General features: G+C 42.0%; 1 protein-coding gene across 2 annotated transcripts; it reads right to left on the bottom strand.

Annotated features, from left to right (window-relative positions):
• Nucleotides 1-236: 236 nt before the first annotated feature.
• Nucleotides 237-24,649, bottom strand: mxd1 (MAX dimerization protein 1). 2 transcript variants are annotated; one of them, XM_080433079.1, is made up of 6 exons: nucleotides 23,852-24,649; nucleotides 22,953-23,052; nucleotides 14,705-14,734; nucleotides 6,498-6,612; nucleotides 5,597-5,756; nucleotides 237-4,657 (listed from the first exon to the last, which is right to left on the bottom strand). In XM_080433079.1, exons 1-6 carry the CDS (start codon nucleotides 23,916-23,918, stop codon nucleotides 4,461-4,463), a joined length of 669 nt encoding a protein of 222 aa, XP_080289205.1. In that variant the 5' UTR covers nucleotides 23,919-24,649; the 3' UTR covers nucleotides 237-4,460. The 2 variants fall into 2 exon arrangements, with proteins under 2 accessions (XP_080289205.1, XP_080289206.1); XM_080433080.1 differs by having other exon boundaries at nucleotides 237-4,654.
• Nucleotides 24,650-24,949: the final 300 nt, after the last annotated feature.

Genomic DNA, 24,949 nt, shown 5'->3' with positions numbered 1-24,949 from the left:
AGAAACGAGGGCCGTGGGTTTCCTGTGCCAAAGGAAACTTGTTTCTTAGAATCTAATTATTCCCGAGATGTATTTGTGTCGTGACACGTGACTGCAGAGTTAACAGCACTCGCCGCCACCAATAAACACAAAGACAAGGTTGATAGGTAGGTAAACAAGGATTTCAAATGCTTTATTCCTTTTGTATCACTGGCAAATAGCCACCAATAAACACAAAGACAAGGTTGATAGATAGGTAAACAAGGATTTCAAATGCTTTATTCCTTTTGTATCACTGGCAAATATAAATTACTGTTACAGCATTCATTTCTCTTTTTTTTAACCACATTTGAAGTAAAATTTCTTTAGAAGTGAATGTCCAAATTCTCTCCAATTGTCTAAAAAGTGTGCACAAAACGTCCACCATTTATTCTCCTCATTGTTCAACAATAGACATTTGTCCTTTCTGTGGTGAAAGGCAATATGTGATGTGGTAATGATAATAATCATGTTGTGTGCAGGGGTAGGATGAGGTGTTAGGGTTAATGTGTGCACTGTGTTGTGTATTACATGAGAGCACCACATCTGAGGCAGCCCTGATGAAAAAGGAATGAACTTTGATATATGTTGCTATATCATAAACACCCATATATATCTATAATATACTTCTGTCATGTCTTACATTTGTTTCTGTTTTAAGGCAAGTAGCCAACGTTGTACAACCAAAATTAATGTCAACCCAAATATACACATGAACATGAGGAAGGGAGTCACTATTCCCCCCGATGTTGAAACCGATAGCTTAAACAACTGGACTAGGCAAGAGACCGACTGAAGTCTTGTTCATTGAGGATTTCCACACCTGCTTCTCTTAAGGCAGATGCTGAAAGCACCGGGTCTTTGTAGAGGGGGGCACACAAAAGAGAGAGAGGGGCAGAGCGATTTTAGTTCATGTATCACATGACCCATCCAGTACTCTGGCTGAGGCTGCCCCCACCCCCAGCCCTTCTGCACCATGGTTGCCAACATAGCATGTGGAGGAGGGAGTCACGCTCACACACACACACATTCACAAGCGTGCACACACACGCACAGAGTCGTGGAAGACAGAAAAGGCAATGGAGGTGTGGAAAGGCATGGACTCCCTCAGACAGACACTGATACATGAGGTCTTTGTACAATGGACTTTTTTTGTTGCACCTTTTAACTTGTAAACAAATTAATTCAAACAAAAAAACATAGCCATACCATTTTTTGTTTTTTCAAACTAGCCAGCACCCACCCTCCCTCTTCCAAGACATTTTCTCTCTGATGACAGCGACGAAATAAACACACACAATCACACACGCTTTGACAGATGGCATTCTGGTGCGTAAACATGCACCTGCCCACTCGCACCTGTTCTTCTGTACATTTCCCATCAAACCCTCCTTTATAGTGTGGCTACATAGTTCCTTTCCATTTTGGATAGGTTGAAATTTGACACAGAAGGGCAGCATTCCACAATAAATGACTAAAACAATCCTAAACCTAGTCTTGATATATGTTTTTTTTGGTGTACCATATTCATGCTCTAATGAGGATTTGTTGTGTTTGTGTGGCATGGGGTTAAGAGGTGGAAGGTACAATCACTTTATTGTATATACTGTATGACTGTACATACTCTCCCATTTCCATACATTTTATGCATATTTGATATCTGCTTCTATTTATGTCTTTTATTTGTACAATACACCGAAGTCTTTATAACACACATTATGTAGATTTGTTTTGATATGTTTTACTCTTACTTAAAATGTAAATGCAATTTGTGGGAAGCTTGCAAATAATTTCACCCACTCTTTTACACCTGTAAACTTGTGATGTGATAATACAATGAAGTTGAAGTTGTTGTGCCCATTGTTTCCTAAAAAAGGCCAATGTGGTAAACTCTTACAGATGGAGCGGCCATTTTGTCTGAAGCTCACAGAGAGAAACAATGAGCAACACAACACTGTGGCTTTGCACACTGCCACCAAACCCCCACCTCTCAAACTATAGCTCCCCTTTTCAACTTTTATCATTTTTAATTAAAGATTTATTTTTACATTTTATTATTTTTTTTGTCTTATTATTCTCCTGCGAACAAGGAGGATAGCTCAAACAGATAAAAGTCAGAATTAACCACAAAGAACAAAGAAACAAACTGTTTTTTTTGCAGGGAACACTGCGCCAAATTCAGAATAGACACCAAAAGCCTAGAGGCACAAGGGACGGTTTCTAAAAAGCTATGGATTGGACTACGTTGTGCAAACGAACTACACAGTTAAAATCTCAATATACTGTAACCTCACAAGAAGAACATAACAAATGACTAATTAAATATATATATATATATATTCATCTATATATTCATTATATTAGATCTAATAAATACTTTTTTCTTTTGTTTTACATAGAAATCTTTTTTTCCTTTAAACTATTTACAAACGTCTACATTTCTGCTGAAACAATAAATAACTATGAAGGCAAGGAGAATCTGTATTTAGGATATTTCAGTTAGCTTTTTCAGGTTAGAGCACTGTCCTTACTGAGCATGTTCTGCCCGAAAGGCAAAAAGCCAGTCAGCAAATTCAGCTTCTCGGCTTCAGGGACACCTGACAAACAGTGAAGTGTACTCTCTTCATTAATAATGTTCAACGACATTCACTCCTGAAAATGTTTTTCTTTCCTACCTGCCTCTCCTCTCTACATGGTGCAGTGGTGTCCAATAATGTGCCATGGAGTCCAACTAACACTACACTACTTTGTAATGTTAGTTGGACAATAATGTCCAACTAACACTACAAAGGGTGAATTCACCGCTTGGTTCTGCCTCTCTGGTTGGAAGTGTGCTTATGGGTGCTTAGGTGGATGGCAACCTGAATACACTCTGCCTTCCAAGGCACATGACGGGACACCACAGTTATAGTGGAATGTGCTCCAGTCATTTGACTGTTCTCAGATATATTGCAGCCAATGGCCAAGAAACTTTACTTTTTTTTTAAACCATAGGCCACAGTGGCTAGTGAAACAGGCTGAGTTCACTATTTCACCAAACAAAATAAGTATTACCAAAAATTGGTGGTTGGTTTACTTGCCAAGAGGCTGGTGGAGTACACACAAACAACCCAGTCATGGCCAAAAAATCACCAGCATTTGACCAGTAGCTGGTGCTTAATTTCCCACCCTCCGATAATGATACCACCCTTACACCTATGTCATGGTCAGCTTAGACGGACCAATGACACGCACACGCACGCACACACACACACACACACACAGAGGTTAAAAAGTTGCTGTAAAATTGCCACCGTCGTCAGAGAGAGGCAGACTACTCTCACTACCCCTTCACAATCTCATGCTGCACACATTTTCTTTTGGTACTTTTTTGTTATTTTCCTCAGAAGGATTATGTACTCTAGGTGTGGACATAACACAAGTACAGGGTATGGAAAAAGATGGGACGTATTGCTGCTGACCACCACAGTTTGATAACAATCCATGTCTCCACATTCATGCTAATATGTCGTAAAAGGGAGCCTGTAGTGTAGTGGACAGCGCAGGCATACATCAGACTTATTTTTGTGTTTCTAATCATCTGATCACTGATGATGTCACTGGTCATTCTCGCCTGATAATCGTACAACCATATAGGTTGAGTCACCATAGTTGTTGTTTCTTTTTAAGACAGTGTTGGGACACAGCTTTGTTTACAAAGGCAATTCTTCCCATTTAAGTGCAAAATACCACCCATGGATGGTCAACGGGGCAGTCACAAGGGGCAAATGAAAAAAAAAGTGTGTGTGTCACTGCTTTAGGATTTCTGTGCTGCTGAACAAGGAAAGAAGGAGGGGGAGGTGTGTGTATGAATCGGTGTGTTTGGTGTATGGTGTTGAGGGGGGTTGAATCTCATAACAGCTTACCATGGCTCTTGAGGCGTTAGAAAGAAAAAATAGGCAGTGGGGTATCATGTGGTAACATTCTCTGGCTGAAGGTTGGTGATGGACGAAGGGTTGGGGTGAAAGGAGACAGGGAAGAGATGAGGACCTAAAGGGGGGAAGAGTTTCTTCTAAGGCCCTGCTTGTTTGATTGGACCAGAGCACAGGAGCAGACGATGCAATGCCTGGAGGACTGTCCCTCAGATCCTGACAGATGGACGGACAGACGGTGGGCAGGCAGGTGTCTTGAAAGGTGTTTCCGGTCTGAACAAAAGTCAATGTGTGGGTGTGAGGAAATGAACAGATGCTGTGGTGGTGGCAGGGAAGGAAAGGCCTCAAAGTTGGTCAGTCCTGCTGGGGAAGGATGGAGCGTATAACTAGAGATCTGATGGGCAGAAACTAGATGTCGCGGTGGAGGTTAGAACCAGAAAATAGTGGTACAATCTTGAGAAAAAGATCTGGGTGATTGCGGGAGAGGGATTTCAGGGGGGGGGGATTTACTTGCTAGAGACAGTGCTCTTTCTATAGGCTGCAGCCCAGCTGCTTGACCGGCTCCTGAGTGTCCTGCAGTCTCCGCAGGCTGGCGCTGGAGTAGCCTTCATCGCTGCAGCTGCTCCGCAGGCTGCCTCGCTCGTCCCCCGAGTCACTCACGCTGCTGGTGCTCCATTCCAGGTCGCCCAGCAGGTAGTCTGTCCCCTCCACATCCACATCCAGGTCTTCTGTAGGGAAAAAAATACAAAAATAAATAAATAATAATCGTTAATGGTCTTTCCACTTCATATCATTCTATCAGCTATTGCCCAGCTGTTGTTAGACAACCAATTAATTTAGTAGATCTAGAGGCCGTCCCTCTCAGGTACTGATGGGAACGAAACAATAATGCATGCGTGACACACCCAAAATTCCCAATACGATATACATATTTGCTGTTGCATTGTTTTTTCTAAATGCTACATGGATTAGTGTGGAATAGGGTCTACACAGTATGTGGGTGTCTGTCCACAGTTAATATCACAAACCATTGGACCTATCATACAGCGTCAGATTTGTATGATATTTAATATTTTTCACATATTTTGAATATTCTTTAACTTTTTAGAACAAAAACTTTAGACTGGAAGTCAAAGGAGGAAGATTGGGCTGAAACTTTGCCCAAATATGGAGATGTCTGACATCACAGTACTGTACGCATGACATCAGAGATCCAGAGGAAACCATGCCGTTATTAGACCATGTCTTAGTTATTTTTAAAACAACCCCTTGCTATTATCATTTTCTTCCTGCCCATGGATCCAAAGTCACCAGCCAATTCATTTCAGCTGAGCTGATAGTAAGGAGTTTCATTGGGAGACTGTAACGCATACCATGATTCACAATACTTCACTCTGAACAGGCGCCTCGACCAACCAGTAGGAGACACTAGTGCAGCTACAAGGACACAGTCCACTGACAACTTCCAGCCACTAACACTTCCAATTGTGTTCGATAGGGTGCCTTGCCAGAGGCACCACTGCCTGGGACCTCTGTGGTGGTGGGCGAATATTTTACCTCTACACCCGGACGCCTGGTGAGGCCTACAGTATTTCATGGCCAAATATTTTGTCCATGTGTTCTACCTGGAATTGCATGTGTGTATGAGGCCAGCGAGCGGGACTCACCCTGGTCGGAGTCAAATTTGTCAGAGGAGCGGGTGGAACCTGTGCTGTCCATGCGCGTCCTCTCCACCCCCAGCTGCTCCAGTCGCCTCCTCAGGTGTCTCTGCTCCCGATTCAGCTGGTCCAGGGTGTGCTGGGCTCGCCTGTCGCCGTCTTCCAACCTCTACACAGCCAATGGATGGATTGGAGAGAGAGAGAGAGAGAGAGAGAGAGAGAGAGAGAGAGAGAGAGAGAGAGAGAGAGAGAGAGAGAGAGAGAGAGAGAGAGAGAGAGAGAGAGAGAGAGAGAGAGAGAGCATTAGTGTTAGTTCAGATTTGGGGGTCTTAAATGGACACTATATTGCTTTTGATGTGCATTTCAGTGAATTGTTTGATTGTGATGTCTATTGAAACAACAAAATTTGCAATGCAACAACTATAGATTTTGGCCTTTCTCTGTGTTCCTACAATTCCCATGATACAGTTTGAGGGCAATCATCTGCCTTTTTTGGGTGACAAAGCCAGTGGCCTTTGGGAATTAAAGTGAGAAAGATGTAAAAATGCAGGCTTTCACATGTCAACAGCAAGTTCCTGTGTAACTAATAGAATATTGTTGAGACCTCGCCTTGGACAATGTATCCCAAAGCAATACCCATTATACATTCACACTAAAAATGTTTGGATCTGTGAGCGTGTGTAGTTGTGGGGCTGTGTTCAGAAGTGCAAGGTGTGTTAGTGTGTTTGTGTACGTGTTGTGCACGTGTTCCTTTTTCAGCTTATCTAAAACTTTAAGGTCAGTCATTAGGAGGCAACACTTACACACTTATCCTCTACAGCGGTCAAGCAAATTACCCTCTTCACACTGATTAGGCTGCTCCCATCACACACATACTGGTACAAATACAAACATGTACACCCACACACACCGAAATGTGCTCTTTGGCCTTCATCAGCAGGCTGAGAGTGGTGTGCCTGTTGGCGTCTGGTCCAAGTGGAACGAGGGATTTCAAGCGCTCTAAACACAGCCGTAAGTGGGCCCGTCTAGAGAGAAGAGAGACAGACTCTATTTTCTTAAATCTATCATTACAGTGGAGCACATACATAAAGCCGTGAAATAGCACAAGCACTCTCATACATACACACAGTAACAGTATGCATATGCAAAAACATTTAAAGCTCTAAACATAACGAAACAAAATAAACAAGTATACGGAAATATAATAATTCTTTTTTTAATATGTAGACAATTTCATTGCCTACATTGTTGCTACTCGCTGCGCTATATTGTATATGTGACAATAAATACCCTTGAACCTTGAAATGAGTAACGTGAACTCCTTTTGCCATTATTCCAACCAAAATGGAAAAAACTCTGTGTTGGCTACCTGTTTGGTAGAGGAGGACTACAAATCACTTGCATTTTGAATTCCTGTTGTGTATAAAATGTGCTAAAAACTAATTTGCTAACTAACCACAGCCCAAACCTGCCTGCACCCCCACGCTGAATGTATACATACAGTATGTAAAAATCATGACAGACCATATTATTTTAAGCAGTGTCATACCATTCAGAGCCACTGTTCTGCAGTTACTTGTGAAGATATTGTATTAACTGATATGTGTATTTTTAGAAGTCCTTGAGCTTTAGGATTTCAGTCTCATAATGAGGAGATATTTGTTCAGCCTGTTCTTGAAGGCAAGAACACTGCTTGATGTGATGTCTCCAAAAACAGCAGGGGAAGCTGTTCCATGTTGTTACAGCAGAGTGGGAAGAGCTCCTGTCAAGGCATTTGGTATTAGCACCAGGAAGTGACAAGGCATGGTTGGATGGTAACCTCAGGGTGGTTCGACCTGGGACATGAGGACATTTGGAAGCTTCTTGAACAGAGCAGTGGTTGCAGCAACTGTTCTGCAATGACACAGCTTAGTGATGGCATAATGCATTAGGGCATAGGGTCCTCATCCACACTAATTATCTTTAGTGCCCTTTTCTGGATATCTAGCTTCTTAAGAGTGGCTTGTAAAAGGCATTCATTGATGCTCCTGATCTGAGTGAGAGACGTTGGCTCTACCTTCAGGATCAACCTTGTTGGCCAACTTTTGCAATGCTCTGAGATGCCATCCCGCACATTTGAAAAAGTACAGATGGCTGGTCCACTAGAACTCCCACCTGCTCACTGAGCTTGATTCTAGTGCTCCCAAAGAACAGATCTGAATTCTGGACGAGACCGGTGGATCCATCTTTAAATTATCTCTCTATGTCATAGTATACATTTTAAGTCTTATGTACTGCATTTGTAGTGTCATGTGCTCCATGTACCAAAGAAAAAGAAAGAAACATTTTCGGCCATATTATTATGATTGACCTCTCTGGTGAATTATTTTGGTCCATTCACTCCATATCTCTCACTAGTCCCATTTCCTCTCTGTCCTGTTCTTCCTGTAAATTGCTCTCTTGCTTTCTCTTTACCACTCTAAAACTGACAGCCGTGGCAGCTGCAGGGGTATGGTGGGTGTTGATGACCACATGACCCCTCTGTTACACAACACACACCTCCAACTCCTGCCAGCGTGCAAGTGTATATATGTCTATAATATGCATCAGTGCAGCAGGAGCACTTAGGAAGTGTTCATACTGTATGTGTGTGGGTGTTATATACACATATCGCTCTACTGGAGTGGATGTCTGCAGCAACTCCAAAGGTTTCAAGGTTGTTCATTTATTGTGTACTCTTAAGTAGTTTGTGTACGGCTAGTAGTGCAGTAAAATGACGTACACATATCGGAGTAAAAAGGTTATTTAAATTGGCAAAGGACAGAATTTCTGGTGGGCAGAGGCACTGTATTCAAGTATGCAAACACACAAACAAACAGACACACACACACACACACACACACACACACACACACACACACACACACACACACACACACATAAGTGCACTCTCATTCCTCTTGAACATACACATAAGCCAGACCCTCCAAAATGTATCCCACACATAAACATATACAGTACATACAAACACACTCCTAAAAGTATTCTAACCCTACCATACATGCACATAAATTCATAGTGAAACTCACACAGGCACATTCAAAGCAGCAGACAGGCACACAGCTTGCCCAAGTAAAACCAAAGGCAAGCACAAACAAATCATTCACATGTTGATATTCATTGGCATTTTGTTGTTAAATGCCCTTTTGACTCCTAACCCCAACCCTAACAACTACATGCCTAATCTAACCCTGACCTGAATTATTTTCCAATTGTAACCGTGGCTGAGTTGGCTCTAAAAATTGTGTTAACCATTAAAGGACGACTTCACCCATTTTCAACCCATCTTCATATAATTGGTCCTCACTAATTCTCATGATAAAATGTTTTTTTTTTAATCTACTCGGCCTGTGTCTCATAGGAGGGCTAAGGACACTTCAGAAACCCTACCAGTGACATCATCATCGTTGTTTTTTTTTGTATTTTTTTAACAAGATTTAAATTCTTTTTTCCCCTTCATTAACGCGAGAATAATGGCTTCCATTATAGCATGCTACCTTTCCAGGAATAGAAAGCCTGCCGTTTCTATTAGCTTGTATTCCCAATCGATGTCGTCACTGGAAAGCGGGTTTCTGAACTGTCCACAGCTTTCCTCTGAGACAAAGTGAGTAGACAAAAATGGTACAATACTATGAGCATTAGTGAGGACCAATATGAAGATGAAAACGGGTGAAGTCGTCCTTTAAAACAACATTTATCTTGTGGGGTCCAGGAATATGGTCCCTCACAAGATTGATTTTTCAACTTCTAATATACTTGTGGGGACATCTGGCCCTCATAAGTATAGTAATACCTGGTACACACGCACACTTCCGAAGTGCACACTCAACACAGAGACAAAGTAGTCTGGGGCAGGGACCAGGTGGCCTTTTTCCTTAGCTGACTCAGTCTAAAGGGCAACATACTGCCATTACATAACAGGAAAATGCCCTCGCCTCAGTGCTGTTCTGACATAATACAGAATCACTGTGGCTGGCTAATGTCTGTTAAACACAGAGGAGTCAACACACACCAGCCTCAGCTATTTCACATGGTCACATGGTGACTAGGAGTTGGGTGCAGATACAGTATGAGGGGTGTGGCAGAGTGAGAGATAGAAGAAGGGGCAGAGATATATAGAGATAAAGCAGCTAATTCAGCATCAGGTTATTCCGGTTCAGAGTGACTGTAGTTTAGTGTGTCAATAGGTAAGTATGTATGTAGGCCTATGTGGTGTAGTTATGCGTTATCGGCACACGGCCAGAGGCTACACTTCAGTGTCCCAATTCCTCCATCTTTCCTGCCCATCAGGGCCCTACATGGATTTGGACATGCAGGATTGGCCCTGGAGCACCTCTTTTGACCAACAGTGTTTTCAGTTATCTAATAACTGGGGCAAAGCGTGCAAGTGGAACATCAACTTGTGTGTTACATCACACAGCGAGTGTCTCGCCACAGACGGGGAGGGCGTGTGGGGCGCACAGACTAAATTTGTTTTCACACTGGCCTCCTAGCTGCTAAAAACTACAACTAGGCCAACATGCTGAACTGTGACCTATGTGGCAGCTCTCTGGCCCTTTGACCCCAAGGAGTAATTCCCCCCGACTGGCAGGAGTAAACTTGCATGAAACAGGGTCTTGGCAATGGCTGGAGTCATGTTATGTGCAATGCAAACACACACTACTTTTTAGCTCTCAAGCACAGAGGAAGGTTCAAGTTGGCCATATAAAAAGGGGACTTGAGAGAGCAAATATACTATATGGAGATCACACACTGGCCAACACTTCTCATCTAAAGTGCTAGCCATAGATGTGGGAGATTGAGCAATAAGCATCAGCATTTATCAGTGAGCAATGGGTGGGAAAACCTGGTCACAGGCACAGTATATGTACTTGAGTGCAAAATGTGGGCCAATGCCTTAATTTTAACAAACTGATGGAGTGTGTTGTTTATTAAGTAGGAGATGTCTTTCCGGGAGTTTCCGCACATGTGGGCACTGGGCACATGCACACATACCCCCCACGCACGCACGGACACACGCACGCACACACACACACACACACACACACACACACACACACACACACACACACACACACACACACACACACACACACACACACACACACACACACACACACACACACACACACACACACACACACACACACACACACACACACACACACACACGTCCCAGGCCTCAGTGCCATGCATTATTCAGGCTGTAGGCAGTCTGACAGCCTGTCCACTGAGTCCCTGCTTTGAATCAACTAGCACGCACTGGCAAGAGTAGAGACAGGACAGGAAGAGATGGTGCAATCTGTGGAACCAACGCTTAACCTAGGTAACAAAGGGTTTGAGGAAGCGCTTAAGTCTGCTTTTTGTTTCCAATCTGGGCCTTATTTTGGGCCAGCTATGATAAAGATTGTGACTTAAATGTATTCATTCATTCAATCTTTATTTCTCAGATAAGACATATTGAGGTACTGGTATGGTGATAAAATTAAATAAATCAATACATTTCTTTCACTTCTTTTCAATGTTGAGATTCACAGACTTGAATCACTGCTGTTATCTAAACACAATTGTATAGGGCCAAATCAGATTTTAAAACACATCCTTTCAACATGGTAAAGTCATCAAACATAAGATTGTAACATTCCTTTACAATAATCCATGAGCCTACATTGGAGGGTCAATAGGCACTACTTTCTTCAGTAGCAGTGCACAAGGTAAACAATGTGTCTGACTTAACAGTACAAAACAAAAGTATGATATTCACTATTATGGACATAAGCATGTTTGCTTTAAATTTTACTTTGCCATACATTTTGTTTTGCCTTTCATCGTCCAACAGAAAAGAAAAGTTCTGCAGGGAATAGTCTCCCATAAGACAGGCCAATATTAGCATTTTACAGCAAAGTCATTCCCGTTTCTGCGCAATGATGGATTATGCCTGTCAAGCAAGCAGTAATTCTGCTCATATATATATATATATATATATATATATATATATATATATATATATATATATATATATATATATATATATATATATATATATATATATATATATATATATATATATATATATATATATATATATACATATACATATACATGTATATACTGTATATATAAACAGTTGATAAAAAAAATATATATATATATACATACATATACATATACATATACACATATGTATACGTATACGTATATATATATATATATATATATATATATATATATATATATATATATATTTTTTTTTATCAACTGTTTATTTTCTTCTTCTCCCCAATGTACAGTGGTTGTTGCCAATTCCCCCCATGTTTGTATAGTCCCTATCACTCACCACCAACCCCTACTGTTTAGTATGGGGAGGGTGTAGACAACCACATGTCTCCTCTGATACACATGGAGTTATCAGTCACTTATTTTCACCTGACAGAGTGAGGAGTTTCACCGGCAGGACGCATGCGGAGGAACACTACACGTTGAACAGGTGCCCGACCAACCTGTGGGAGTCACTAGTGCAGTGACAGAGAACACCATTCCCTGCCGGCTTCCCACCCGCGAACATTGTGTTCGTTGGGAGTGCCCAACCAAGCCCTAGTCTCCACGGTGGTGGACAGGAGACAGGTGTGTGTGTGTCTGTGTGTGATGTGTGTTAAAGGACAATACCAGTGGTCTGGCCTTACAGATGGGTTTTTTTTGGAGAGTGTTAGCGGCTATCTGTAGTTAACCATCGCATAACATCCTAATATACAATAGAGAGTCGCGCGCATGCGTGGCTGTTTGTGTGTCTGCCTCTCCAAGCTGTTTGTCTGTCTGGGTCTCCAACAAGTTAGGTCTCGCTTCGCTTTCGGTTTGCATGTTGCAGTCAGGTTTTGCTTTCGATTTGCGTGTCGACACAAACACCTGTGTTGCAATGAACGTCGACACGCTCTGCTGTCGCTGTCTCCGATGTGCGGGCCAGGCGACTAGACGGGAGCCCCGTGCAGCGGCTAGACGGGAGGGCCGCACAGCGGCCCGAACCTCTAGTATTTATACAAATAACATTGCAGTGCACATCGTGAGCCTTGGACACACCACCTGCATCACTTAATTGTATGTGCACCTGATGTCAGTACTTGAAAGCAACAAGTGGAGAAGCCAAACATGTTGGTATGGACATACGTAGATCTTCAGATCACTCCTTTTTTATTTCAAGATTCAAGAGAGTTTACTTGTCACTCACTCATACAGGTACAAGCAGTGAAATGCGGGTAACAGCAGCAATACTTTCTACGCCGTCCTCAGACGAATACAATAAAAAACAAGATACCAATAGTGAATAACACTGGATTGTAATGAAACAAAAGGAAATAAATTATTTTAAAAAAAAAGGTTAAAAGGTGCATATGGGGACTGCTGGCGTAGCAGTCCACGCACCTAGGCTACAATGTAGCCTGACAGCGCGTCACAGGTTCGATTCCCGATCCCGACGGCCTTTTCTGCGAGTCACTCCCCATCTCTCACCCCATTTCCTGTCAGCCTACTGTCCTATCTATAATAAAGGCATAAAAAGCCCAAAATAAATCTTTAGAAAAAAAGGTGCATATAAGACAAACACTAACCCTCTTTAAACTTCTTAGTAGCAATGAGGAATGTGCAGAATTATGTTGACTGCAGCAGTGACCTTCTGCAACTCTTCTCTCATCTTTTTGTTTATGATGACACTGCTGAGGCCTTCAAATAGTAGACCTATCTCTGGTTTCAACTTCCTTGATTAAGGTTTCTATTCTCCTTTTCTCAACCATCTGGCATTTCACCTAAATGAAGATGAACATGGAAATGTATACACGAGTGAAAACTAGTTAATTGTGGGCATTTTTTGAACAATTTATGAGTGAATTGGGACTGGAAACGAGCGCATTCCTGTGCGTACAATTCCACACTGATTTCTCCTCCATGCTAACATTTAGAATGAGGAACAGGTGTATGTGGTTTTTCATAAATCTGAGGAAAACTGAAATATAAATGTGTACCCATGGTCCCAGATGAATGTTATGAACTACTTGGTAGAATAGTTAAACGGGTATTTCACTTTAAAACACCTCTGGGGTCATTTTACCGTATTTTTGTGCGCACCCAACCAGGGACGTGTGTTGTCAACGAGTCTAACGTGGTTAACATGGAGCTTATATGAGGGGTGCGTGTCTGGTGAAATGAATATGAAATATCTAAATATTGAATCAAGTAAGTTCGAGTAGAAATACCCCTTTAACAGCAGTGGTCAGAATGGTCCCCGCAGCTCACAAGGAGCATGTGGTTAGTACAATGGCCTTCAAGGCTCACTAAGGGGAATGAAGTAACCTGCAGAGCTGTTAGCTCAGCCAGCTTAGAAAGAAAGCTTCACTTCAAATGGCATCATTAGAGTTTGAGTATTTAGTACTTGACTAGGTTGGAAAGATTGTCCAAATTTCAAATGGAAAATGACAGGTAATGCTAAAGGCTAACATTGAACATGTTACCTGTGGTACTGACATGAGCTTTATTAGTTAATTAGATATGGGGTTTGCTGATGTCAGCAATCTACTCATTTAGGTACACCCAATTTCACTTTATAATCCCTTTAACATGGGTTGGCATGGCCATGATAAACTCACTGAGCTATGGAGGAGCAGCAACGTTTAGTTTAAATGGCACTTTGGAAGGGTCCATTGCCTGGGATTCTGGGCTTCATTAAAAAATAACAATTATGGGTGACTCAAAACATACACTGATGATGACATTAATACTGCCTGCCGTAGCCTCGGATCCCAAGGAATCATTATCACTTTCCACCGCTTTATGATGGCCCTGGAAATATTGTAGATTTCTATTTATTTTCCATCTACTTTTTTTGACTGATAATTTTTTACATTGTTGTGAGTTATTGAACAACGACACTCACCCACACCCACACACACACACCCACACACCCACACACACACACACACACACACACACACACACACACGTGTGTGTACACAAATGCACATACACAGACCGACACACACCTAGAGTGCACCCCTGCAAGCATACAAACCAGGATGAGTAATTCCAACATACCTGTTCTTTTCCATTTCATTGTGTGTAGACCTGTGGACACACAATAGACATGCATTACAAATGAGTGGTACACATACACTGAAGCACTGTGTGAACAGTGAGATTCCCCTCATCGATGTGCTATCGCAGCAGTGCAAGGCCATGTTGCAGGAGAGTTTGTGTGTGGGCTGTGGAGTGTGAGGCGGTGTGTATGAGCCGTCACAATGCCTGACAAAAAACCTCAGAAAGGCTATGATATTCTAATGCCTGAGGCGTGTTCTATGGATCAATCTTGTGCTTTTGAGTACCATGCAGGGCACATAATGAATGTGCATGTGTATTGCATACGCACAACAGAGGCAGCCTTTTCCACCAGGCAACCAGGCTTATGGACAACAACAGCCGGTTGCCTGTCTGCCTGGCACACACACACACACACACACACACACACACACACACACACACACACACACCCCCACACACACACACACACACACACACACACACACACACACACACACACACACACACACACACACACACACACACACACACACACACCTAAACCTGAATTAAAATTAAAATGACCCATTCCCTCATAGGGACCAGAAAATGACCCTATAAGGTCAAGTTTGACTGGCGTTACTAGCCTTGAAGGGATTTTCTCCACATGGATAGTATACACCTACACCTACACACACACACACACAGGAGGAGTCCAATGGGTAAACATAGCAACAGTAACCAGAAACATCATACAGGAGGAGTGCTTTATATTGACCTCCACACACCCACACACACACCCACACAGACCACCTGATCATTCACCATGCATGTCCTCAGCAGGGCAGAGCCGCAGAGAGAGAGAGAGAGAGAGAGAGAGAGAGAGAGAGAGAGAGAGAGAGAGAGAGAGAGAGAGAGAGAGAGAGAGAGAGAGAGAGAGAGAGAGAGAGAGAGAGAGAGAGAGAGAGAGAGAGAGAGAGAGAGAGAGAGCACACTAGCTGAAGGTGATAGAGACAGAGGTGTGCCAGTGGCGATCCTGACTCCTGCATTGCAGTGTAAGCTGCATTACACAGACACACATGCACGCCCACATACGCACGCACGCACGCATGGACACACACGCACGCACACACACACACACACACACACACACACACACACACACACACACACACACACACACACACACACACACACACACACACACACACACACACACACACACACACACACACACACACACACGCACGCACACACGCACGCACACACACACACGCACACACACACACACACACACACACACACGCACACACTCCAAAAGGAGGGGACACCACCTTGGGGACATACACTCTTGCTCTCAGAATAGACCCTACTGCACCTTCAGCTCAGGCTGCCCCGCACTGTCATCACCCCCACCCTGACACACACATCTATCACAAACCCTAATACACCATGCATGCACATGACATGTGTGGCACAGATCCAAAAACATTGGGACATGGGACCTCGCATGCACCCATTTGATGAGGGCAAACACTGTCCTTATACCTCCAGTCACAGTTTCATACAGGGAAGAGTTCCCTACATACAGAAGTGAGAAGGGGGCGGGTGGTGTAACACTTTCCCCATATGTAGTGTGGTTGGACTGTGGAACTTGAAGTGGTGGCATGCCAATGTGGAACAGGGTGTCTCGCCATTTCTAGGACTGTCTGTTTCACTCCCACTTTGCCTCCTCCTTTATCTGTCCCTCTCCTTACCCATTCCTCTACCGTCTCTCACCCTTACCTCACTCCTTGTGCGTCAATCCCTCTCATCTTTCTCTCTCTGTCTCTCACTCCCTCCCTCCCTCTCAGCGTCTATGGGAGTGAGAATGAGACAGAGAGACTCACTTCCACTCGTCTGTCTCACTCCGTCTGTATTCCTCGCTCAGTCGCTTCAGCAGCCAGGGACACATTCTTCCACTGGGGCAGGCAGCCGTTGGTGACATAACAGGGAAATGATCCCAGTTATCAGGGTTAGCAGTTGGACGGGCTCAGACCTCCTCCCAGCACCCCCCCTCTTCTGCATGCTCACTACATGATGACCCCTAAAACTATACTGATGACCTGACAGTGGTGCGTAGAGTCGGCTGGGTAGGCCGAAACAGAACACCTAGTAAAGCCTGAGTTATACTTCAGTTACAAGACGAAAATATCAGATCTATAAGCTCACAATGTGAGCTTATAGATCTGCTATTTTCGGAGTTCGACACCGGCGCGATACTAAGTATAAATCAGCCATAACTGGGTATAGTATACCTATGCTGAACCTACATTGACGGAATGATGTTGAGCAATGCAGTTTTGCATACTACTGTCTAGGTACTATTGAATGATATTAAGTAATGAGTATTTCTACACTGAGCAATATAGGGCACTCGAAAGTGAGTAATATAGCAAGTAGTGTGATTAGTCATATTGTGCAATGAGTATTTCTGTACTGCTTAATATTGAGCTGCAATAAGACTGTTTTATAATAATAAGACAAAAATAAATTCTATATAAAAACGAACTAGCCCAATACAAGCACTCGGAGAGAAAACTCTTTTATCACCGTTCGAAGGTTTTTCGCCAAATTGGCTTCGAGAATATACAATATATAACCATGCTTGGTTTAAAAGCAATTGGCAGATCCGAGACTTACTGTAAGTGTCACACTAAGTTGTAAGGTACAATCTATACCAGAGTTAACTTAATTTCTAGGGACTTTAATTCTAGCTGTGTAATCAGGGGAAATAGGGTAATGCAATTTTCTACTAGCTAAACTGAAAACTAGCAGCAGTCTGGGTACCCAGGACTGTTCTTGCATAGTAGTCTATGTATTTCCTCTGTCTGTGCAGGGAAGCAAAATGGCTGGCATAGCCGTAAATTCAAGTGTTTACTGTTTTGCCAGCCAAAAGGTTGGGTTCCTGCCTCCAAGCGTTGTAATAAGCCACCATCTACGCCAGAAGTTCTCAACTGGTTTTGTTCAGGGAACCAAATATTATGTCAAACATAAAAAGGAACACAAGCTGTTCCTTTTCTGCAGAAAGTCTGACAGATTACTTTTGGTTCGAGACACATTATATTACACTGGGCCACTGCATTTCTTAAAATTTTTCATTTGAATTTTTTAGATGTTTTTTTGGGCAGTAAACAGATAGACGGGAAAGGCGGAAGAGAGAGAGTGCGATGACATGCAGTTAAGTGCCTCAGGTTGGATTTGAACTGGGGTCACCTGCAAGTAGAGTTGTTCCAACACCTATAGTATCGGAAATGCCTCAGATACTTTTGATATCACGTAATTTATCACGAGACGATAACTTATTTACACTAAATAATTCTTGCATATTTTGAATGTTTAAATTGATGCTACACTACTCTTTTATACTGTTACTGTACTATTAAAATGTCTTGTTTTACTAAATTTAATGTTGTTTTTTCAGTTGTGAATGTCAAATTTGATAACAAAAGAAAGTTATGGCTTTAATTCTGTATGTATTTGTTAATGTTTTACAAAGGGTTTAACCTGAGTGAGGCCATACAACAATGATAGCAATCATATCACATCAATAGTAGTATACAGCTGCAAAAAGTGCACAGTTGCTGTAATGCTAGCCAATAGCCTACTCAGATGCTCCCAGACCCAAACGCTGCAAAACAGGATTCCTTCTTCATAACATAACATCTCCTCTCTCTTTGAGCTCGTTAAAGGAGAATACCGGACAAATTAAGTGTTGTCTTTGATGTCTCGTTACTCACCGACCGACGTGAAAAGTGGCGTTCTTTTTTTCCATAGATTCCCCTGTCGTCATTTTTTAAACCCCCTCCGTTGTCATAATGGGAGCGCGTGGGTTAGGGAGATTTGTCTATTATAACCGACGCAAAGTTGTATTTTTCTCTACTGCTAGTCATTGTGGAGTCTCATGATAGTCAAACATGCGTTGAAAATTCCTGCGAGGCCACCGTTAATGGCGAACGACTTAACACTGGTTGCTTGTTTCCAGAACCTGGCAACACGAGTTGCCAGGTTCTGGAAAGAAACAAGCATCCAGTGTTAAATCGTTCGTTAAATTTAACATTCGTTTTTGTGAGTAATGAGTGGCACATAAAATGAAGACACTGCAATATATATATATATATATATATATATATATATATATATATATATATATATATATACTGTATATATATATATTTATATAGTATATAATTATATTGTATATAATTAATTTATTTTGTTTCCCCTTTTTTGTACTGGGCATCAACCGTCACGTATCGGGAAGGATAGAATATTAGAATATCTCTAGGTACGAGAAGGACTATAGCCTTATTTAAGTGGCTATTATAACCACAGCTAAGGCAGCAACACTAAAGTAAAAGAACAAACGTGTGAGCTATGGGGTGGACTACATTATCGTGCACAGCCAGCATGGCAATATTACTGTATGGATTCCATAATGCACCACACATGCATGCTCTGTGTAGGGTTTGGTAGAGTGGGGGGGGGGGCTTGTTTTCCTTCTCTGTAATGGAGGAGCTGGTGCTCTCCACTGCTTGCCAAGAGTGGTCTCATCCCTCCCAGAGAGAGGGATGAAGAGGTGTAGTGAGAGGGAAGGAAGGGGGAGGTGTAGAAAAAAGAGGAGAAGAGGTGAGGGGGAAGGCACTACTACTACTACTGACACACCAGAAACACAGTGACTCCCTTCCCCCCACCACTCACACATCATCATCACGCCATGTGGAAACAACAGGGAGATGGAGGCTTGGCTCTAGCGCTGGATGTACATACTGGGTCACATGACTGCCTGCCCTACATTTCACAAAGGTTCGGCAGGAACAACAAAAACCCTATAAATGCCTTTTCACCTATAATTATCTCTCGCAGGCTAAATGCCACCCTTCCCTTCTCAAAAAGGGGCCACACTCACTGTGCCATTGTGCTGGTTGGCATACTGGTCATTGAGGGTTAAAACCATAGTACATCCAGTCATCTTGGCTGCAGAGCCTAACTAATAAGAAATTGGGCTTCTTGGGATATATATATATATATATAATTGACATAATCATCAATATAGGATACTTTGGAGAAGAACATAAATCAAGCGATTAGCAAAAGCCATGAGATAAGGCAATGGAGGACCAAAAAGAGAAGAACAATGGAATATCAAAGATGGCTTGGGAAGTAGAATCAGTACCGTTTGTGAGTGAGGGCCTGCTTGTGAGGCTTTTGCATCCAACAATATAGACAGATGCTATGAGTGAACAAGGATGGAACAGCTGTGGTTAGCAGCACCTACATTATCCTCAGTAAAATTGGAAGAATTAAAATCATTGAGTCAACTAAAAACAAATGTGTTTTGGCCGCATAGGATATTTATAACAATAAATTACAGTTTGTACGGAATAGGTAATCATTTCTATTACCGCAGGCAAAATGCATTTGTCAATGCATCCAACGTCAATGATGTCAAGCTGAAGAACAGGGTCTGGCAAACAGGCTAAACCAAATATTTGAATAACATCAGGTTCCTATTACAAGGCAGGCTTAGGTGCATATATATAGGCACATGACCCCTGTTCACCTCTTGTCAATCCAGCTTTAATATCCAATGATCTAGAGTTACAACACTGCCCCCCCCCCCCCACACACACACACACACACACACACACACACACACACACACCACGCAACACACACAGAGATTAGCTCTTCATTTCTGCATGTCCTAGTAATCTGGATAACACAGTTGTCAATCGGTGTAGTATGTGGTTGAGTTACTGGGTAAGTTACTTTGGTATGTGTCGTTATATGGTTTTGCGTTTATGTGGAGGGACTTCTGTTGTTCTGTGATTCACATTCGTTTTGAATTGGCAGCATGTTTATAAATATGTGCACGTGGATGATTGTGTGTGTGTGTGTGTGTGTGTGTGTGTGTGTGTGTGTGTGTGTGTGTGTGTGTGTGTGTGTGTGTGTGTGTGTGTGTGTGTGTGTGTGTGTGTTTTTACAGTGTGTATGAATGTCACAATGTATTTTGTCCTATGTGATTTATGCCCACCCAGATGACTTGAGCTGTCAGGTCTTGTCTGTCACTACAGAGTCTCCTGCAGCCACCTTGGATTGACCTGGCCTGCCTTGATACTGTAAAAGTGGCCATTACTGCTGTCACTCACACTGCAGAGAATTCACAAAGTCACAACATTAACCCAGACCAGTAAACACACAACTCAAACTCTCACTCACACTTTGACAAATCTTGACAAACTGCAGAATGGCAACCTCATACCATTTCATCAGAGGAATAATGACTGATTTATACTTGGTTGCATGCCGTAAATTGTCAATATAAAATCTCAAAACACAATGCAAAGCGCTGTTAGCTTGTAGATATTTTCCACATGCGACACTGCCGCATAATTAAGTATAAATCGCCCTTACACCACACCTGAACTAGAGGTCTGCAAGCCATTCGGGGCCCGATGGGCTTGCCCCTTGTGAATTGATTATGGCTGGGATCGGGCCAAATGTTTTATTAATAGATCGGGCTCAGGTTGGACTCAGGCTCATTGAACTCTTTCATTGACAATGCAAGGAGAAGAGTTCAATGAGTCCTTGTTACATTAGTAACTCCTGTCTTGACTCTGAAGCCTGCCAAGTTAGGAGTAGCTTATGTGACGTACAGTGCTCGAGTCGTGACGCAAAATAACAGTGAATTATAATACAAGATATCAGTCTATAATAATAAGTAAGTAATAAGTATGCCTACACTGTTCAATTGATATTTATTTTTGGGGATACAACGTTTAGTGAAAAAAACACCGCTCATCTGCCAGACAGACTTGGGCGAGGTGGTGGAGCCAAAAGGAAAACGGGCATCTTCAGGATGCCTGAAGAAGGTCTATGACCGAAAGCTTGCTATATATATATAAAAAAATCGGATTTTGCACAGTTTTGAGTGTGCGGAGGCTCCCTTTAATTGTTCATTTGGGGATACGTTTGAAACATTGTGCTTCAGTTTACACCAGTCGCTATAAATATCTGTGAGCATTGGTGTCATTTTTTATTTGCAACTGGACCACGTAACTTGGCTTTAGTTTATTCTCTACTGCATGCCATTACGTGTCTCTATAATGGATAGTCGGGACTCTGTAGCCGTTTAATATTGCTACAACATTTTGTTGGTGGCACTTGTTGTTGTATGTATAATAAAACTGCAACTGCAAATTTATGTCTTCCTACCATATGTGATGTGTGTGTTCTGTGTGTGATTGCATATGTATTAGAGTGCAAGTGAGCGCACATCAGAGTTGCACGTTGCCTGCATCAGAAAAAGCGCACACCGGAGAGAGATTAAATTGATTTGGTGTTGGGTCTCAGGTAGGACTCTGGGTAATAAATTGCAGACTCTTGTCGGGTTGACGCCAGGACCGAAAACCATGGGCCAGGGTCGGGCTCTGGCCGGTGTTTTAGGCACGGTTGAATCAGGTGTATGTAAACTACTGCAGCGTTTCTGACAGGCTGAGGTTACCTGTCATCCCTCAGTGTTATAAAGTGAAGTGGAGAATTTAGGCCTGTAGGCCCACATGGCGATTGCAACAGAATGAGAGAAGGTACTGAGAGTACGTGTGTACTTGTACTCTATGTTTAGAGCATTGAATCTGTTAGAGCATAGGGTCGAGGAGAGTTGAGAACATTGGGATCAGAAGTGAATGTCCAGGACATTCACTTCTTTCATTCTCTTGCAATCACCATGTGGGCCTGTAGGCCTAAATTCTCCACTTCAACAGTTCTTCACATTTGGAGACATATCCAAGGAAGGAATTGCTGTTAATTGCAGTAAGGTTAAATTTCACACTAACCTCTATGAAAACTGATATGCTCTATAAATCTCCCATCTTTGGGCAAAGCTTTAGAAAATGCAGAACAGAATACAATATAACAAAGGTTGAAAAGTGTCAGCATGCAAGCAAGCAAATGTCAGCCTGGTAATGGCAGTGTATTGTATTCAACCTGCTAAATGAATCACCGTTTCACTTCAATACTGTATGTACAGTATGAATGAATGGGGACAATATAGGTCAAGGTACAAAATAACCTTAATTGTTTAGTTATGATGTAATAGCCCATGCCAGTAAAGAGTTCCATGTTGCAGAACTGAAAGAAGAAAAGCCATGGAGGCTTTACAAGAGGTTAACTGAGGACTGAGGATTTCATTTGGTGGGACACAAAATTGGGTCAAACCATTTACCTGCTACTTGTGTTTTTCTTGCTTTTGCTTTTCCGTTTCAAGCTGTCTCTCTCTTTACTGCTGGTGAAGGGTAGCATTGAGGCATAGCCATGTTCAGCTTCTGCAAGCGAATAAACAACAAATCAGTCAGACCTTACTGCAATTCACCCCATCTGGGAAATACAGTAACAGTAAAACATATTCAATGCTGGGGGACAGGAGAAAGCTGAAAAGAGTCAGCTTTCAACACATGATCTTTTTTTCAATGCAAGTTCTTAAAACGTGCAAATGCATTTTGTATGCAATGTGTCTATATATATATATATATATATATATATATATATATATATATATATATATATATATATATATATATATATATATATATATATATATATATATAAAATATTCTCCCTGCAAGCCCGGACAATGATGTCATCTTGAACTGGAGTAAACCCCAGTAGCCGAACCACAACAGTAGAAGGGAGGGGGGAGGGGGCACCCATACCCTGCATCATTCAATCCAGTACGAAAACAATGTCGCTCACACATGATGGTTGCATCTGGCAGACATACATACACCCCATTCATTTGACATGCTCATTAATGACGAATGCATACTATTGCATATTATGTACCTCTTTTGTTTCAATACACATGTAACCCCTGTTCTGCTGTATGCGATATGCTCTGCTCTATTGTGCAAAATCCACACTGGCTTTAATGCATGACCCATTTATTTATAATAAAAAATGAAATATTTTGTATATTCTGTAGGCCAGATAATAGCTATACATGAGACTCAAAATAAACTTATTTTTCCAATGGCAGGTGCAATACTGTGTAATTGGGGGAAGGGTGACATGGTAATAATTCATGAATAAAATGAACCACAGCTAAACAATGCAATCATACTGTACCTCTTTCCCTGCGATCAAGGTACTCTGCTGCTTCGATCAACATCTGCACCATTCCGATCGCCGCCATTTTCAACAATAACAAGGTATTAAAACAATCCGGTGTCAGATTCCAACCTGCAGCTGGTTCGATCGCCTTGTGTGTTCAGGTAGCTTGCTCGCCTCTCAGTTAATTGTCATGGAAATTGGTCAGACTAACGTGAGAAATGTAGACTCATGCAACGTAGGAAACGAGCTTAATAAAAAGTCGAAAGATTGTGTTATAGCACAAGCATAAAAATGTAAATAAATTACTTTAGGTTGGTTAAATGGTTGAAACACAATCACAACCCCTATTTAGCAGAATACTATCGGTAGTCTTTGCTGCCTAGCGTTTACTTGGCAAGTCTATAAAAAAACACACAAAAAAACAGCTTGTTGACAAACTAAAGGGAGGTTGGACGGTTCTTTAAAAAAAACAAGTAGGCACCGGGGCTATTGTTCTGCAGAAACGCTGGCTAAAAATAACTTGCTCAATGACAGCTCTATAGCTCGTTTGATCAATTATCTTTATAAGGAATCAGCGAGTTAAATAAAGTTAAACGCTGTCTGGTTCAGTTGTCAGCCTGCATGAAGTAAAATTATTAAAAATGAGCGTCAGCTATCTAAAACTTCCACCGTCGATGTCTAACATCCAACCGTATATGGATCAAGAGCTGATTAATGTGGCTGGCTGGTTTTGTGCTGGTTGGAGTTGATCACGTCGGCTGGAAAAGCAGATAGCGACTGTCTGACATCAACTAGGAGGAAGAGTGTTTATAAAACTGCTACCAAAACAGTGGCTTGTTGATCGGAGCGACAGCTTGCAGTGTTGCCAGATATTGCCAAAAAGGTCTATGAAAACAAGCCCAAAACAAGCAACCACATGAGCACTTTAACCTATATACATCGGCTATATTCTAAAGAATCTTGGGGGGGAAAAATGATTTAAAAAATGAACTTGATGTGTGAAATGAAAAAAAACATTTTAATACATTTACACAACTCTGGTATGGAGTCTCTGGCACAAAAGGTTTACAGTCTGCGGACAAATACATATAAATGTGGGGGTCCTTGACATGA

The sequence above is a fragment of the Gymnoscopelus braueri genome, assembly GCF_963280865.1.
Source record: "Gymnoscopelus braueri genome assembly, chromosome: 7".
Taxonomy (NCBI): Eukaryota; Metazoa; Chordata; class Actinopteri; order Myctophiformes; family Myctophidae; genus Gymnoscopelus; species Gymnoscopelus braueri.
This window is presented reverse-complemented; position numbering and strand designations above follow the sequence as displayed.